The sequence below is a fragment of the Notothenia rossii genome (genome assembly GCF_949606895.1).
Source record: "Notothenia rossii genome assembly, chromosome: 1".
NCBI classification, from domain to species: Eukaryota; Metazoa; Chordata; class Actinopteri; order Perciformes; family Nototheniidae; genus Notothenia; species Notothenia rossii.
Genome location: NC_136912.1, coordinates 21,124,651 through 21,143,127, shown reverse-complemented (window position 1 = coordinate 21,143,127; position 18,477 = coordinate 21,124,651). Strand labels below are relative to the sequence as shown.

Here is an 18,477-nt window from a genome sequence, read left to right as displayed (position 1 = left end):
GAACAGTGTGTATGAATATGCTAAGATATATAAAGTATGAAAACGGTAAGCAGTGCAAGTATAGTATAACATATATAGATATTAATTTCATGATGATAAACATTGTGGAACAATGATGAAAAATGTGAATGGAGGGGGCGACGTAAAACTGATACAAAATAACAACAAACCTTTGCCGAGCCAATTGGTGAGTTTCATCACCAGCACGGGGTACAAACCACCAATGACCGCGAGTCGTTTCCCATCAAGCATTTCGCTTCCGCAGACCGTGGAGAAGAACTGCGCCGCCTCGCCGCGCCTCGCTCTAAAAGGCTGCGGGCATCTTTGTCCCGCGAGATTTCAACGTCTCATGTAGGCGAGCCTCCAGAGCAAGTCGGACAAAATGACTAACCATCATGCAACGCACTAGCAAGACGTTGATCGAAATTGTGCAGGTCTGCGCAGGTCTCGCTTGTCTCAAACAAGCCTAATATGTTACGGCCCGTCTACACTACAGGCATCGAAAAATGCTTTCAACGCTTCGCCCATTCACTTGAATTGGGTGACGTAGAAGATTTTTAATCTTCGCCGAACTGCATTGTGGGGAGCATGGCATGGCTTTGCAAGCATCACAAGCATCTATCGGCATCAAAAGTTGAACAATGTTCAACTTTTGAGGATCGATGCTTGGCATCAGCCAATCAAATCCCGTTTATGCAATTGCTGCCAGTACAAGCGCTAGCCAATCAAACCGCGTGTATGCTGATACCGCAGGACTTGACTATTTTCCATATGTCATAAAATGGAGGATAAATTAATCATTGCCGTGGCAAGTGTCCCAGTCCTGTATGAGTGTACTCTGTTCACCTACCGGGACCTAAACCGGAGGAACCAGGCATGGCGGGAGGTGGCAGAGACAGTTGGTGAAACTGGTAGGTTTTCAACTGTTTGGGGAGTTTATATCCAGTTTACTTCGTTGAAGAAGCAGGCTTTTTTTTGCTTTGTATGCCGGGGGCGGGCGGGAGATTCCTGATTGGTTGTTGGTCGCGAGAAATCGCCAAGCCTCAGACACGCCCAGCTTCAAGATTTTTTGATGCCTGTAGTGTAGACGGGCCGCTAGGCTTGTTTGAGACGCGTTGCGGCTCGCCTCGAAAGTAGACGAGAATAGCCGATCGCAGCCGGGGGAGGTCTCAAAAAGCTTGCCTGAAGTCGGACAGCTCCGAGTCGGCTTCTTCTTCTTCTTCTTCTTCTTCTTCTTTGCCTTCTTCTTCTTTTTCTCTCGGTTTTTTGGCAGATTGCAAACCACTTTAAGGTGCATACCGCCACCTCCGGAGTCGGATTGACTCGGTTTGCATTTATAAATAATGCACACGTGTTTAATCGTTAATGTCAGATATGTACTAAGTAAATACATTTGTTCCTGCTCAAGATTAGATTCAACTTTATTGTTCTTGCACATATTACAGGTACTGAGACAACGAAATGCAGTTTAGCTTCCAACCAGGAGTGCAACAAGCAGTAAAGTGAAAAGTAATGTACACAATCTACAGAATAAAATATAGAATGAATTGAATGATGAATAAACAGTGAGGGGTATGAATATACACAGCAGCCTGTGAGCAGTGTATGAATATGCTAAGATATATAAAGTATGAAAACGGTAAGCAGTGCAAGTATAGTATAACATATATAGATATTAATTTCATGATGATAAACATTGTGGAACAATGATGAAAAATGTGAATGGAGGGGGCGACGTAAAACTGACACAAAATAACAACAAACCTTTGCCGAGCCAATTGGTGAGTTTCATCACCAGCACGGGGTACAAACCACCAATGAGCGCTCAGCTCGAGATACCAGCGAGTTTCCCATCAAGCATTTCGCTTCCGCAGCCCGTGGAGAGGAACTGCGCCGCCTCGCCGCGCCTCGCTCTCAAGGCTGCGGGCATCTTTGTCCCGCGAGATTTCAACGTCTCATGTGAGCGAGCCTCCAGAGCAAGTCGGACAAAATGACTAACCATCATGCAACGCACTAGCAAGACGTTGATCGAAATTGTGCAGGTCTGCGCAGGTCTCGCTTGTCTCAAACAAGCCTGTTGTCTGTGGCTGCTGATTGTGCGCACCTGGGGCCCTGGGTTGTCTCCTCCCCCCTCACCTGTGACTAATTGCTCCCCCTCACCTGTGTCTTGTTAGTCTGTGTATTTAAGTGCTGTTTCTTGTTGGGCTGAGTGTGTGTGTGAGATCGTTGTGGCTGCAGGATGTGAGAAAGGAAAACAGCAGGATTGAGGCTGTGAACTTTGTGCACGTTTTGAATAAATGCCCACGTCGGGTTATATTTTTGGACGTTCTGCCTCTGCCTCCTTGCTTGGTCTGGGCCGCTCAACGGTCAGTCTCACAGAGCACAAACGAGAGAGTTGCAGCGAAAGCAAAAGTCTGATCATTGACAAAGAAGCAAAGAGAACTGCAAACAAAAATGTATGTCGAAACAAAGAAAAAAGACTTGTAGTTTACATGATTACACAAATGATTTGTTTGCAACTTATAGTTTTATTTTTTAAATTAAATACATTTAGCTTGACTCGGTTTTTTTTCTCTTAAACTCTTAGTTTTGCTTGATTCTGAGAAAGTGTTGCTTTATCTTTATGAAACAAAACTAATCCCATACTGGGGCACATATAATGCTAAATTAAAGGGGAAACTCCAGTCGCATGTGATTTAGGCCCCGGCCCCACGGGGACGTATACGGTAGTTTCCGTTACAGTTTTGTGTCATAAACCGTTCGGCCACACTAGGACGACAGAATATGGCAGTAAACGACCCCGCAAACGATAACGGCTCCCGAGGTGGATCTGCAAACGGAGCGCTCTGGGGGTCAAATGTTCCGTGTAATCGCCTCGATACGATCATTTTCTGACAACGATGAAATAGCCCCGCCTCCCTCTCCCCACGTCTCCTGCTGGTGCTGGGCTGTCAGAGCTGAAGAGGGGGAGGAAAAGAGAGTCAGGCACCGTTTATTATTCTTATATTATTATACAGAGAACAGAGTCATTATCAATTTGTTTTAAAGCTAAAAGAATAACAGAGAAGACCTCTGACCGGCACTTTTCTAATTTTGTACAGAAGATTTAAACTTTAACGGACATGTTGCCGGGCGAAAAAAAATGTTAACGGAAACTCTGCCGTACGGTCCCCTCGTCGCTTGGAAGAGGCGGAGAGGTGGGTGTTTTTCATCTGCTGATGGACGAGTCGGGGCCTCCTTCCAGATTTCCTTCATTGAGAGTTATTGAGCTATTGCTTCAACGTTATCAGGAAATGATCGTATGGGCGTAAACACGGAGCCGTCTATCTGATAGTGAACTGTAGCAGATACGACCGTTATCGCCCTCGTGTGGCCGGGGCTTAAATGGGGTCTTAAGCCCCGGCCACGCGAGGACGATAACGGTCGTATCTGCAACAGTTCAATATCAGAGAGACGGTTCGGCCACACAAGGCCGACATGGAATGGCAGAAAACGATAACGAGTCCCAAGGTGGATAGATCTGCAAACGAACTGCTGTGGGGGGGCAAACGGCTCCGTGTTTACGCTTACGCCTATACGATCATTTCCTGCTAACGATGACGCAATAGCCCCGCCTCCCCCCACGTCTCCTGCTCAGAGATCAGCTACTGGGCTGTCAGAAGAGGGGGAGGAAAAGAGAGGCTCCGTTTATTATTCTTATATTATTATAAAGAGTCGTTATTCATTTGTTTTAAAGCTCAATAACAAAGAAGACCTTTGACCGGCACTTTTCAAATTTTGTCCGGAAGATTTAAACTTTAACAAACATGTTGACCGGCGAAAAGAAATCTAACTGAAACTCTGCCGCACGGTCCCCTCGTCCCTTTGAAGAGGCGGAGAGGTGGTGTTTTTCATCTGCTGGTGGACTATCTGGAGATATTTATAGCAGGAGCAAACGCTTGCCTCGGGGAGGGAGAAAAAGAGCCAGAGCGTCCACAGCGGAGAATAAACAGGAGGGCAACCATGGCAACGTGGCAGGAGTACAGCACCACTTACAGGCCCGGCATATGTACTACAGCGTCTCCAGCGCTTTTGAGCGTTCCCGTGTGAACGGACACGTTTCTGGTGCCTATTGCGTGTGGACGGAAGACTTTTTTGATATCGATTTCGGTCCGTTTGCGTTATCGTCCTCGTGTGGCTCCAGCCTTGTCACCTATTATGCAAAATTCACTTTTTCATGTATTTTGCACATACATATGTGTCCCCTCTATGTGTGAGATTCTGAAAGTTCCAGGTGAAAATATTTTCTCTCGATTTGTCGTCCTGATCTATTTATATCAAAACCTGTCTGAAAATGAGCTGAGCAGAAGTTGGCCACTTTGTGATGTCACAAGGTTTTTTTTGGGTTGTGAAACCATTAGCCAATAGAGTGGTGCAGGGATGACGACATACCCGGAAATAAGCTGCGCATGGGTTCCCTCGACAAAAAAGCAATGGGATTTCTCCATAGGATTTTGGAAATTAGCTTGATATAAGGTCTGTGGAAAACGAACCTGTTCAGCTGGATAATATCCACATGTCCACCCTACTTTTATAATCATAAATCTAATCGCCAGAAGCAAATTGCTAACGTTATGCTATAAACGAACTACAGCAGGGTCGCTGCTTCAACGTCACGCCAACTTAAGATCGATATTCAAAAATACAGATTCAAAATTGTACCAGTTGAAGATTTTGTTTTAACAGTTTGCAAGAGCGCAGTTACTTGCTTTCAAGCAGAAAAGGGGCAAACAAACTTAGCGGGAGTGTTCGGTGTAATGACGTACAACGTCCTCGACAACTTCTGTAGTCCTATTCAGCCACATGTTAACAACCATCGTTTTTCAGACACGTAAACTCTTCAAAAATCACCAAGTGGGGTCACTGCTGATGTATTTAATATCGTAGAAAAAAACGTGATCTGTCTCTTCAATTTGTGTCAACCACAGACCTTATTTCGAGCTATTTTCCAAAATCCTATGGAGAAATCCCATTGACTCCGAGACGAGGGAACCGGTAGTGGTAAAACGCTAACTCACTTCCGGGTATTAGGACTCGTCACTTCATCGCTCATAACCAACCGAGGTAACATCCGCCCACCTTATCACCTGAATCTCCTCCTAGAGCAACATTGTGTTTTTTCAAACCAATCACACTCTGCAGGGGGAGTGGCAGTTATTTAGCATTTAAAGCTACGGACACAGAATCGTCACTTTTGGAACAGAGCTGAAACAGAGGGGTTATTGCATGCATGATCTGTTTCGAGAAGCATTTTTTGTATAAATCTGAGACCTATAATATATTGTTGAAAAAGAGTATAATAGGGGACCTTTAATGTCAACAAGCAGGGGGGGGAAATCACGCAGACTTGGATGCCCATAGCCTTGTTTATTGGTAGTTTATTACTGTACATCTGCATACCTGCTCATGAGTCATATGTACATATATCTTTCTCTCCCTCGTACACACACACACTGACCACTCAGGGTTATATAAAAAAGGACTCATTTTCTGTGCAGGATTCAATCACAGTCTGAGATCTACGAAGAACATTTGAATCTGCATACACACATACGCGCTCACACCACAAATATCTGCATATGGCCTTATGCCTTGATTCATATAGAACAGACCACAATCAGAAATATAGGAAAGTGACTGATGATATCACTTCATTACCCAGAGGTAATAGTGTATGTTTGTGTATTTAAACATATAAATGAACACAATGTCTGCGCTCTTTGTGGGTCCATGGAGTATGTGCTTCCTTTACTATCAAATAGGAAGACCACAGAAAGGTTAGTTTTCTTTATCTAAGGGGCATTTTTGAATTTTCACAGCCAAATGTATTAGTTATTGATTATTCAATAATGTGTTATCTGAGTATTGTACAGGAGCCCCTGATGTAACTCTGGAACAAACCTGACAGTAGGATTTTCCAATAATACATGTTGTTATAAGTATAATCCCCTGAGAGTGACTCATACAATCACTGGAGCTGTGTGACCTAAATCAAAGTGGCCTTTCTCAATCTTAGTCTGTGGATGTTTTAATGAATCATGAGGTGTGCCGAGTGGGAAAGGCTAAATATATGCTATCCTTTATGGATAAATGGTTGTACGTTTCATCAAACTAAATTGTGCTTTATGATATATGTTAAAAGGTTTAAAATGTGTATTACAGCTTTTTCACAAAGCATGATTGTAAGATAAATAAGATGCTAGATAAAGGACAAACCAAAAAAGCCACATGAGCATTCATTTGGAGTCCTGTTTGAAGCCAAATGATGAACCAAAGTTTAAGATGTGCACTCTTTTATCTCTGTATTGGTCTCTTACTCCTGAGGGAAAACATCAGTCTGAAAATTCTGTCATTTTCATTTATAGAATATTTCAGAATATGAAAAAACTGATTAGTGCTGCAGCTTGAAGTCCACTAACTGACTTTGGAGTAGTCTGGTGACACTCAGCGCAATTATCAAGCTAATTTAAATGATCCTGCTTTATGATACAGAACCCTGGTATTAACACCTTATAAAGAGGACCTAACACCTATGGTAACCCCAGACCTCTGTATTAGTCAGATAATATCTTAACAGATTATCTTTCTCAGAAGAGCCACATCCTTAACTTGAGCATTCATTAAGGTAATCCAAGGTCAGCAGATAAGGAACAGAGGCCATGTGGCGGTGTTAAGGACTCATTGTGTGCTTTAGTGTTGACATGTGACCATAAAGACAAAAATAAAACAATGGCAAATCTTATCAAAAAACAAAAAGGCCCATTTCACAAATGCACAGACTATATGCCCACTCGCGCATTTATAAAGTACAACAAAAGCAACAAAGATGTTTTATGGCAAACAATAGCATCAAAGAAAGAACCCTGCTTTACAGAGTATAGTCTCTCTTAATGTCTGATGTGTCTCTTTTTTGCTTGTTTCTCTCTCTCAAAGACACACACATAACACAGTGAAAAGTTTTGCAAGCATTGACTCACTCATTTTCACTATTTAAGTAAACAAAACTTGAGATGTAAGTGTCTGCTTCACTAGTGGCTTTCTTCCAGCTTACTTGTTCCACTGCGCATTAAAAGCAGTTGCTAGGCAGCCAGCCCATCACCTGGACAAACATAATGTTGAAGACAAATTGTTCCAGGTAAACTGTTCAGCATTAAGACCCATTCATACCACGGAGAATACAGTCAGACTGTGTGATTGTCACTGGGTTAGGGGTGACGCAGAGACATAAAGCTGACAGGAGGATGTCTGCTAGTGGAGAAGAGGAGTGACATTTGAGAGCCCAGCATGCTCCTGTAAGACTAGGCAGTCTGCTACAGAGTTGATTTGGATGAAGGTTCCTTTAAGGTTGTGCGTTATGTTGCATCCGCAGCCTTAAATAATGATCTACAGAACCAAAACAACTTTTACAAAAGCACTGGGGTGGTTTTTTGCAGGTGAAGTTGGTGGTGAGACAGTAGGTAACGTGAAGGTTTTTTCTCATGGCCTGACTGTGCCATGTGCTTAGTTTTGGGAACATACCAGGGACACAATTCCAGTCACAGCTCAGAGAACTCAATTTAGGAGTCCAGTCTCCTGCTCCAAAATCCATAACGCTGCCCATAGCTGGTTCTCCCCTGACATCCCCAGGTTGGTGCTGGCTAGCGTGACTTAACATTGTGCCCGCTTGCTCGGTAAGTCGTGATTTAATGGTGAATGCAATCCATTAACAAGTGTTGGGATGCTGGATTTGTAAACAAGGGTAAAGAGAAGTTATGTGCGAGAGAACGAGTAAAAGAGAAGAGGGAAAATCGATGCTACCCTGTAAACATAAATATTAGGGAATTTCTTCGGGAGCTTGGCAGCCATTGTAGTTCTATGACAGATCTGGGCAGCCGTGGAGGTTCAAGATCCGCCACACTCGGGCTAGTCCGGTCTGAAGATGGGGATCTTAGGTAGGAACTCTATTAGGATTACCTGCAGGAGATAAGAGGGAAAGCTGTTACTATGAGAGGGTGGAGAAGTGGTAGGAAATGGCGTTTCAATTTAGGTAGTTATCAATTTAATATCTCAGGTTTTACGTTGTGCATCAATGATATCAGGTACATTAATGTGCCGGGTATTTATTTAGTGGATTATTCATTATCATTTTTCATTATTTATAGAAAGTCTAAAATGAAAACAATGACAGACAGTGACAGGAAGGAAAGATTGTCTTTGAGAAACACATGAAGAATTTGATATATAACCCATCAATTGTGATTAATTACCACTTATCATAGGTTGTATGTGCAAGGCAAAGTTCAAACCAATTTTAGCAATGTAGGTTTCAGAAAAATATAAAGCCAAGCTTAACTTCGGCTGGTCACTGCATCAAACAATGAAATACATTCTCTAGCAGATTACGTAATGACATGGATTTGGTCATTCCCAGTTTAATTTGCATTGGTTGTGACGAGAATACACTTATTGCCGCCATGATATATACTGTATTTCAAGTTGTAAAATGTCATCTTTGTACCAGACCTTGTGTTTTAGATGTTATTATTGTCTCTCAAACAGATACTTACATATTCCATCATGTTGTTGGTTTCACACTTCCTTTTGCTTAGTATCCAATGCAAACACAACTGCAAACAGAGAGCAATATTGATCAGACATTTTCATAACATTTCATATTAAGTTCACAAAAAACATTTTGTTTGTTTGTAGCCTTTATTTAACCAGGTAAAATCCCATTGAGATCAACGATCTCTTTTTCAAGGGAGACCTGCAGCACATTGGTTACACTTAAAACAACAGAAAACAAAAAGGACATACAACATAATTACAGGGGTACAAATTAAATGTACACCTTCAATGCTCACCTTGTGGTAAAGTCTGGTGTTCTCCCACTCAAGGAGTTTCTCTAAAGATCTTCTTGTCTGGAAGGCAACAAGATAATTACTTGATATTATTATCCCTTTTTCCAGAATTAGATTCACTATGATGTTGATGGATATGCAAAACGGATGGGTTCCTCACCCTCTTGCTGAGGCAGATGACCGGCCACAAACTGAAGCCCAATGTGCAACAGCAGCAGAGGCAGCCACACAGGAGCCACCGCACATTCACCGGCAGTGTCTTCCTCAGGCAGCCGTTCACACGGTTGATACTGGCTTTGAATTCCTCTGGTGCCACCTGAGGAAGTGCACATACAGTTAGTAACATTGAGTGTTTTCAGATGGAGGGTTTCAATGCTTTGAGTAGCGTTCTAAATCAATTTAATCTAGGCCACATACAGTGGGGCAAAAAAGTATTTAGTCAGCCACCAATTTTTTTTTCTTCTCATTTTGTCTCTCATAGTTGAGGTATACCTAGGATGAAAATGACAGGCCTCATCTTTTTAAGTGGGAAAACTTGCACAATTGGTGGCTGACTAAATACTTTTTTGCCACACTGTACATGTAATCTGCATTTCTATGTGGTTTACTGCCAACAGAGAACAACATGCATCATATATTATGTATGATGTGTTAGCTGGTGGAATATAAGGTACATATTTAAGATGTGAAAATGTAATTTTGCCATGAGTCATATGCATTATTTATTACAAAAAGACACTCACCTTTCCTGTAAGTGCTGAAGGAAATTCTGACTCAAATTTGTTGCTAAGCCCAAACCTGTGGGAGAGAGGGAAAACCTTACTCAGTTATACATAGGCAAATATGTGCAGTTAAAATAAACATTTACCAAAAGGGGCATCAAGTCTACCACTATTTTACATTGCAGGCCCCCTAGTTTACGCCTGCAGCTATCAGGGGTTATTTTGACAAGTTAAATATGCCAAAGCATAAACTTCCTCATATCTACCATCTGATTTATAAAAGGAGCCCCATAAAACAGACAACATATAATTATATTAAAATCGGATATTATAGCATCTTAGCTATGTCAAAAATGATAGGCCTACATGGCTGTGTTAGACCCCCAAAAACCCAATATGACCATGTACCCTAAATCTAAATCAAACCAAAAGTGATTGCCCACAACATCATACATCTTATTTTTCACTACATTACACAGCCATATGTGCCAACAAGAGTAACAAAGGGAGTGCTGGCATACAATGTAGTATCAACACTGTAGTGTGCGAGAGAGCAGTGAACAACAAAACAACACTTTTAATTTCAAGTGAATCATCAGCACGTTGTGTGCTCCTTCAGTTAATACTGTTACAACTTTGTGTTTTTTTTTAACACAGTAGCTAGCTACACAGAAATGTTATTGAGGGTACCAGTAAAGTTACATTTGTAGGGACTTATACCTCACTACAATTCAGAGATTAATTCAGATGTGTAATGTACTTTTACTCTACTGCATTTATTTATACCTTTAGTTACTTTGCAGATTTGGATTAATGATGTGAAACCTAATCAACACGTAAATAAGACTTTAGTCACACCTGGAGTAAATTCACAAGCTTGCACTATAAAACATTTAGCTCCACCTTTACCAGCTGTGATAAACACTTTAATGCATCAATAATTATAATCAAAACATGTATAACTCTGAGATGGGCCAATGTATAATGGAAACTTTTACTTTTAGTACCTCAAGTATATTTTGATGCCAATACTTTTGTACTTGTCGGCTACTTGTAACAAAGTATCCCTGCTCTTTGGTAGTTCTACTTTTACTTCTACTTTAGATAACACAAAAATAGCAAATACAACAACATACGTTAAAAAAAAGTATGTGATGTAGCTACTTTAGCTAAAACGAAAGCTCAATCTAATCAACCACTTATAGCCAGTTAGCTGGGTGCTAATTTAGTAGCTAGCTGTCTGCGCTAGGTCACCATGCTAACTCAGTTAACAGCCAGTGATCCACGGAGACCGCGGCTGCTGATCTCTTAACGGTACCGGTAAACTCCTCTCTGGGGGCCCCTAAGTGTCGCCGGGTGCTTACACAGTGACGTGGCCGGACCCTCGCACCACCACCGGGTCCGGAGCGTACTTGAGGAGCTGCTCCTCCGCGGCCCTGTCCTCGTCCTCCTCTTCCTCCTCCTCCTCTTCGTAGATCTCATCAAAGTCCTCCATCATTGCACAACTCGGCCTCGCGCTTCCCGGGACCGACACCGGGACAGACACGATGCCGACGAACAGCGAAACGGTACCGTTAAAAGAGTATACAGAGAACCGTGAAGACAACCGCACAGAAATATCCACCCGTCCCGGAGACGAAACAGTTCACATCGTTTTGCTCCGAAACAAAACATCAACATCCGCCGCAGTAACCGGAAGACACCGGAAGGGACAGACCTTAGGATTGTTTGAGACGCGTTGCGGCTCGCCTCGAAAGTAGACGAGAATAGCCGATCGCAGCCGGGGGAGGTCTCAAAAAGCTCGCCTGAAGTCGGACAGCTCCGAGTCGGCTTCTTCTTCTTCTTCTTCTACTTCTTCGCCTTCTTCTTCTTCTCTCGGTTTTTTGGTAGATTGCAAACCACTTTAAGGTGCATACCGCCACCTCCGGAGTTGGCTTGACTCGGTTTGCATTTATAAAGAATGCACACACGTGTTTAATCGTTAATGTCAGATATGTACTAAGTAAATACATTTGTTCCTGCTCAAGATTAGATTCAACTTTATTGTTATTGCACATATTACAGGTACTGAGACAACGAAATGCAGTTTAGCTTCCAACCAGGAGTGCAACAAGCAGTAAAGTGAAAAGTAATGTACACAATCTACAGGATAAAATATAGAATGAATTGAATGATGAATAAACAGTGAGGGGTATGAATACACTAGATATACACAGCAGCCTGTGAGCAGTATGAACAGTGTGTATGAATATGCTAAGATATATAAAGTATTTAAACGGTAAGCAGTGCAAGTATAGTATAACATATATAGATATTAATTTCATGATGATAAACATTGTGGAACAATGATGAAAAATGTGAATGGAAGTGGCGACGTAAAACTGACACAAAACAACAACAAACTTTTGCCGAGCCAATGGAGAGCTTCATCAGCAGCATGGGGTAAAAACCACCAATGAGCGCTCAGCTCGAGATACCAGCGAGTCGTTTCCCATCAAGCATTTCGCCTCCGCAGCCCGTGGAGAGGAACTGCGGCGCCTCGCCGCGCCTCGCTCTCAAGGCTGCGGGCGTCTTTGTCCCGCGAGATTTCAACGTCTCATGTGAGCGAGCCTCCAGAGCAAGTCGGACAAAATGACTAACCATCATGCAACACACGAGCAAGACGTTGATCGAAATCGCGCAGGTCTGCGCAGGTCTCGCTTGTCTCAAACAAGCCTCTTATTATACATCCATGGGACAGACGCGCTTACGCCTGATAATTTCCCCTTTTTTTAACAAAAGGAATGAAGGGTGCTTTATGGCATGCAGCATTTGTCCTGTTTTTTATTTTAGTGTAATTATTTACTATGACTTCAGTAGGTATTATAAATATGGAAATATTTTGCATTTATAAATGTAAGAATTCTTACAACAAAATCCATATCTCTATCATTGTCTCTATATATATGTACAGGACATGTACATGTATGTTCAAGAATATCTTGTGTTCTGCATTCAAAATTTTTACAAATCAAGTACATTTTTTGAAGTATAAGCATTACATTTACTCAATAGGAAATAATCAAGTAAAATACAGTACCTTACGTAGAATTCGGTTTAGTTATTTTTCACCGCTGCTGCTATAATTTATTATTAATCATTACTTTTTATCCCCAATTTTAACGCTGAAAATATTAATACTGGTTATATGTAAATATTATGATGATTATAATATTTATGAGTTTACCGGAAGTTGTTCTAAAAATCCTTCAAAATACGCCATGAACGTTGGAGAGATGTGACATTTGTACTGAATCTGAACCCAACAGGCTATAGATTTAAATTAAGACTCAGATACAGCTTAAATGGCTTGATTTCATACGCAGTTAAATACAATTTTCACACAAAATGTGCCGGTCTTTTTCAATACATATTTTATTTTGAAAAGTTTGACCAGAAGTCTTCATTTAACACTCAAGCAGCGCGAGTCTACTTCCTTCTGGAAAAAGCTTGCCATCGAACAGCGTTAGTTTAATTTAAGTGTTGCCCTTTAAAAAAAAAATAGTTTTCGCACATTTAAGTTATCCATCAGGGCATATATCAGCCCGAACATTTTAAATATTTTATAAACATCGGCCCTAAGGCAATCTGGATATACCGGTACCGCCACTTCCTGTTTAGTAAGTGTGAAGACAAACGAATCACAGGTAAACTTTTTCTTCCGCTCATCAGCCGTGGATATCTGAAGTGGTTTTTCAAGATGATGCGAAATGAACATTTTAAATGGATCTTTCAAGAGTTCAAAGGTTTGGTTCCTGACCTCACGAGCGGGATTGTAATAGTGGTACTTTTATCGTGTGCTTTGTTCGGCATACAAACATATTTCAACTTCACTCAGGGAGTGCTCAGTGTTGGTGCTACTGTGTTTCAACATGGGCACCTCCAAAGGCTCTTGGCGTACCCTTTTTACCATAAAACCTCTGCTCAGCTCCTCGTGAACATCACAGCTCTGGTGTTACTCAGCGGCAGTCTCGAGAAAGGTGTTGGCACTGTTCGCTTCCTGTTCTTGTTCCTGCTGCTGTCGACCACCACAGGCTTTTTCTACAGCTTCCTGGATCTAATGCAAGAAGACAGCAGCCGGAGTCACGCAGAGGGGCTGCTTCCTGCGGCCCTGGCATGTGTGGCTCTCACTACCATGCACACAAAAATGACTAAAGGATTCCTGTGTGGGGTCAGTTTCCCCACCATGGCTCTGCCTTGGGTGCTCCTCATAATCACCACTGCCGTCGTTCCTCACAGTGTGCTCCCCTGTAACATTATTGCCATCCTGGTTGGTTGGATGTATGGGAAAGGATGGTTCTCTCTTCTGAATATATCTGCAGAAAGGGCTGGCACTCTGGAGAAGATGATGCCTTTCCGGTTGTTGAGGAGCATCAGGGGTATCAAGTTTGTTCCTGCTTCCACAGAGGAGAGGAGGAAAACACTCCTTCCACAAATCAATCCAACCCCTGGTTCCTACCCGGTCCAGGCTTATGCTCCATTGTCCAGCATGAACCCAGCCAATATGACAGCCAATATTTATGAAGGCTGGTCCAACTCGACTGCCGCTCTTTCCGGTCTCACACCACCTGTTATTCCCCAAGGCTCTGGGCCAAATCATGGACATGGTTCACAGCAAAGTGTTGGCCAAAGCTGCAACCACAGCCATAGCGACGGCCACGGTCATAGTCATGCTCATTTATAAGCATGAGGATTTATTTAATTGCTTTACAGTGTTCCAACCATATAGAGGAGCCTTGCTGCCAGGCACCTGCAGCGTCTCTCGTTTTTGGCTTGATTTTACAGTAGGGTATTACAGTATTTGTCGACCGTCTGAAGCTTGTATTTTAATGACATTTGTTTAAATGTTTGGCGTTTGTGTAACTTTTGTACATACATTTAAAAAAAATAAACATTTTTTACTATCTACAAATAAACTATGTGTACTAAATACTTAAAGTCTTGGAAGAAAAAAAAACATACGTAACACACATCGAGTATATTTAAAGAGGGCAGGATTAAGTTTAGTGTATGTTAACTGGACTGAAGCTAATTTATTTTCATCCTCTCATTTTTCAGGCAAAACTAAGGACAAGTTATACTTGTATAGTGTGACAAAACTAATTATGATCTGCTGATGTTGTGGTCAAGCTATACACTTTTTAAATCGATACGTCCCTTGAGATAGATTACAAAAATAACAGTTATAACCCAATCAACGCTGTCTTTGTCGATCCAAATTGTGCTCTATAGCTTGAATATTATCTTTTTGTGTCTAAGAATAGAGGACAGTTTTTTTCTTCTTGTATTTTGTTTTATTTGACTGTGTTGCAAAGATATATATCAAACTCTACAACTTCAGGACACAAGTCAGACTGGAACAACTAAACCACTGGGCTGCCATCTATACTGCAGTATATGCGATGCCAGTGTACAGATTACATCTTAAATTTCACATAAGGACTCATTCCTCCCAGGAATCTCCATAGATGTTCTTCTTCACTGTAGCACAAGAGACACAAGAAGAAAGGGTTTAGTGTTTTACTGAATCATTTAAAAACAACAGCTGCACTCATTTCAACTCCTAGTCTTTTCCCAACCCAGCAAGTGTTTTAAACATCTCTGCAGTAGAAGCTTACCGTCTTTCCTGGGTCTCCCTGGCTCCCTATCAGGTGATGGTTTAAGCAGAGTCTCTGACTTCTGAGTGAGCGTGACTTCGTAGTTCTCTCTGTTCTTGCCCCTCAGATCCTCATAGAGGATGGGCTTCTTCCTGGGCTCTTCGTCTTCAACTAAAAGTGTTGGGGACAGTAGACAGGGACAAAAAGCGTTATCTAGGACATAGTGAAACTTAGCAGGAGTAGGAAACACATTTCATAGTTTGATTTATTAAGTAGAATGAGGAAAACGATGTCTGGCGCCATCAATAAGCCTAACTTATCTTTAAGAAATACTCTTCAGTTATTTAATCTGTGAAAAAGCACACTCGGCTCATATTGTCTTTGCAAGTTTGCATCAATTATAAATGTGAAACCTCATCATCATGACGCTCTTTAATATTGATTATTTTAACAACTCTCTTCAAAAGACTAATTATTACACTGTATCTGAAAAACATACTGTAGCTCCCTGGAGCGCTGAAGTCATCTGCTTTGCCCATTGGCACAGGTGACTCTGAATTGTAGTCATAAACTTGGGCGACAGGCGCGTGGCTGGGGCCTTCTGCAGCCTGGAACATGGTGTCAAATGACTGGTTGTCTGGGTCACTCATCTCTGACTGAGGGCCTTTGGATCTGGGGAAGAGAACAGAAACATATTTAAGTAGTAGATGGAGGATGAAAGCATATATAGTCACACACAAGTAAGTGTGTGTGTGGTACTCACACTTGTGGAGGCAGTCCTTTTCTGAGGGCGTCTCCAAGAGGGGAGTTCTCCAGGCTCTTGAACTTCTCTTGGCATGTTCCCATGTACGATATTTTCCCAGCAAAGTAGGCACAAACACCAGCGACTGGATAAGCAAACGTTTTTGTAATTAAATATTTTATTCTTTAAGACCTCACTCTTGATCAGACATTATTTTGGCCATTACTATTTGCTCTTTCATATAATATTCAGGCACATTTAAACTAGGAGCAAGGGATATCATCACTGAGAAGAGTTGTGTTAGTGAATATGATACAGTAGCTAGTAACATTATTGACAGTCCTCACATATTGACTTGGAAAACAAGTTAAAAACATTTCGTAATTCAGTCAGAGGGGATGTCCGGTTTCATATCACACTAATAATAAAAACTCCACTGCCGGTTTATTTGGCGAACACGGTCAATGCTAGTGCAGTCCAATAACAGTCAATTCCTACCTTAAAGATTTTACAACGTTCAGTTTTTCAGTAAAACTGTTTTGGAGAGGTGTTGATCCAGATTTAAGATTTTTCACAAAACAAATGTCCCACCGGAATAATAATCTGATTGATTCTGATAATAGTTTTATTAGTAACACCAGACCAATCGACTTATTTTTTAGGGGCTGTAGTTTGTGTTGTTGGTTCATGCTTTTATTTATTTGTTACAGTTAGAGGTGTTCTTAATATTTTGTCCACTAACATGATGCAAAATGTCTAATCTCCCAGTTTTAACAACCATGAACTTACAGACGACTTTGGGTATACTTCCAAACTTTGGATGCGCAGTCAGAGCACCTGTAAATAAACAGAAAAGGGTCAATTGAAAATGTAAAGTATGTTTAAAATAATTTTACAGGCTGATTCCTCTCCATTGTGAATAGCATTACCTCTGACAACTAGGGCTTGAGTGAAACCCATGCTGAGCATCGAGAAGGGCACAGCTGTAAAGGAAGCATGTTGAAGTCAGATTTAAGAAGACATATTTCCTTTTAGCTGTGTTTATTTACACAACATAACACATTTAATATGTCTTGTATGTGAAAGAGAGACTTACACCTGTACCAAAAGCTTTCCTGGGCGCACTCTTTAAACACCCTCTTCTCCTCTGTTGTGGGGATGTACGAAACGCCCATAGGCTCCTGAAGATAAACACACACACTCACCAGAGTTAGCTTTAATTCTGTTAGTTAGTTATTTCATTCGCACTAGGCTTATTGGCAAGCGAAATAGGCAGTCCCACCTCACAAACTAATAAGCTTTCAACAGCAGAAAACCCTATCCGCAGTTCATCCAAAGTTAAAGCTAGCCAGCTAACACGTTAGCATCCCAACGCGTGTTTAAGGTTGTGTTTACCTGTGCTACCTTTTGCGTACCCTCCTCTGTATAACCTGCGGTGGTGGACGACATGTTGACGACAATATCCGGGCCTATTCAATGTTTCAAAGCTTGTGAAATAACAAACTGTAAGCCACTTGGCGGTCTGGTTTCTCTGTTTGGTACAATGTCATTGCTCCAGATAGCGGCACTCACTGACATAACCCGGAAGTTAAAAAGTATAATTTGAAGGTGAAGCGACACAATTGTTGTTGTCATAAAAATACTCAGAGCTCATGATTTTTACAAATGATCATACATACTATACATGCACATAAATAATCCCAAACGATTGCATGAATTAGACAAATGGTCTTTTAAATGTGTCTTTTATTTTGTAAACTATAGTCTCATTGCAAAGGTATTCGACCTAGGCCATCTAGTGGTTGTAGCCTAAATAACAGTGGAATATCTTTTTGGTATAATAATGGCAATACAAAGTAGTAATGTAATAGTAAGTCATAGTAAAAGTTATATGATTATGAATAGGCTATTGTATTTATTGTTCACAACTAAGCCTTTGCATTGTAGGCAAATTGCTGCACAAGTTATAAAACTGGACGAATAACATAACATTACATACATTACTTTACACTATTCTCTTACATTGTTATATTTATATTTTTATATTTCGCACATTCACTTTCTTTAGTTACATAAATAATTACAATATTTCATTAAGTATCAATTGTATAACTATTTTGCTTACTCTGTGCTCCAGTATGTTCATTTTGCATCTACAAATGACGACAAAAAAAAAAATTAGAACAACAATATTCCAGTTATTTACATCCAAACAATGTCAAGACGTTGCCAATAGGGAATAGGAAATGTTGTAATGGCATTGTATGGTGTCTAGGTGATGCTGTTGATACTGATTGAAAAAGAAGACTTTGATTGCCTCTTACATGTGATTGCATAAAGTAGAGCTAATATTTTATGCTAGTGCTGAAAAAGATAGTATCTAAAAAATTGTATCTGTTTAGACAAAGCAGGCACGAAGAGACAGAGGGGTGATGATGAGTGACTACACAATCAATAGGCTTACATTTATCGATAAAACTAAAAATAGAGGTGTATAT

The 18,477-nt window shown here is 41.1% G+C and overlaps 3 protein-coding genes across 3 annotated transcripts; 1 reads left to right on the top strand and 2 right to left on the bottom strand.

Annotated features, from left to right (window-relative positions):
* Positions 1–5,391: 5,391 nt before the first annotated feature.
* chic2 (cysteine-rich hydrophobic domain 2) lies at positions 5,392–11,423 on the bottom strand. The gene is made up of 6 exons (XM_079647245.1): positions 10,966–11,423; positions 9,623–9,677; positions 9,040–9,195; positions 8,883–8,939; positions 8,586–8,645; positions 5,392–7,992 (listed from the first exon to the last, which is right to left on the bottom strand). Exons 1-6 carry the CDS (start codon positions 11,097–11,099, stop codon positions 7,942–7,944), a joined length of 513 nt encoding a protein of 170 aa, XP_079503371.1. The 5' UTR covers positions 11,100–11,423; the 3' UTR covers positions 5,392–7,941.
* A 1,647-nt stretch (positions 11,424–13,070) lies between these two features.
* rhbdd2 (rhomboid domain containing 2) lies at positions 13,071–14,556 on the top strand. Its single transcript, XM_079647430.1, has one exon. It carries the CDS (start codon positions 13,341–13,343, stop codon positions 14,322–14,324), a length of 984 nt encoding a protein of 327 aa, XP_079503556.1. The 5' UTR covers positions 13,071–13,340; the 3' UTR covers positions 14,325–14,556.
* Positions 14,261–17,570, bottom strand: LOC307017718 (OCIA domain-containing protein 1-like). The gene is made up of 8 exons (XM_079647443.1): positions 17,375–17,570; positions 17,076–17,160; positions 16,909–16,962; positions 16,769–16,816; positions 16,001–16,124; positions 15,737–15,909; positions 15,259–15,408; positions 14,261–15,121 (listed from the first exon to the last, which is right to left on the bottom strand). The coding sequence occupies exons 1-8, from the start codon at positions 17,426–17,428 to the stop codon at positions 15,084–15,086; spliced, it is 726 nt and encodes a 241-aa protein (XP_079503569.1). The 5' UTR covers positions 17,429–17,570; the 3' UTR covers positions 14,261–15,083.
* Between the last annotated feature and the right edge of the window lie 907 nt (positions 17,571–18,477).

What these genes read in the sequence shown, in the direction of transcription:
- chic2 (XM_079647245.1), bottom strand. Translation starts at nt 11,099, where the DNA reads ATGATGGAGGACTTTGATGAGATCTACGAAGAGGAGGAGGAGGAAGAG. An exon ending in GGGTCCGGCCACGTCACTGT is followed by an intron (nt 9,678 to 10,965) that starts GTAAGCACCCGG and finishes TCTCTCCCACAG; the next exon opens with GTTTGGGCTTAGCAACAAAT. An exon ending in TCATCTGCCTCAGCAAGAGG is followed by an intron (nt 8,940 to 9,039) that starts GTGAGGAACCCA and finishes GTTGCCTTCCAG; the next exon opens with ACAAGAAGATCTTTAGAGAA.
- rhbdd2 (XM_079647430.1), top strand. Translation starts at nt 13,341, where the DNA reads ATGATGCGAAATGAACATTTTAAATGGATCTTTCAAGAGTTCAAAGGT.
- LOC307017718 (XM_079647443.1), bottom strand. Translation starts at nt 17,428, where the DNA reads ATGTCGTCCACCACCGCAGGTTATACAGAGGAGGGTACGCAAAAGGTA. An exon ending in GTACGCAAAAGGTAGCACAG is followed by an intron (nt 17,161 to 17,374) that starts GTAAACACAACC and finishes GTTTATCTTCAG; the next exon opens with GAGCCTATGGGCGTTTCGTA. An exon ending in TCAAGCCCTAGTTGTCAGAG is followed by an intron (nt 16,817 to 16,908) that starts GTAATGCTATTC and finishes GTTTATTTACAG; the next exon opens with GTGCTCTGACTGCGCATCCA.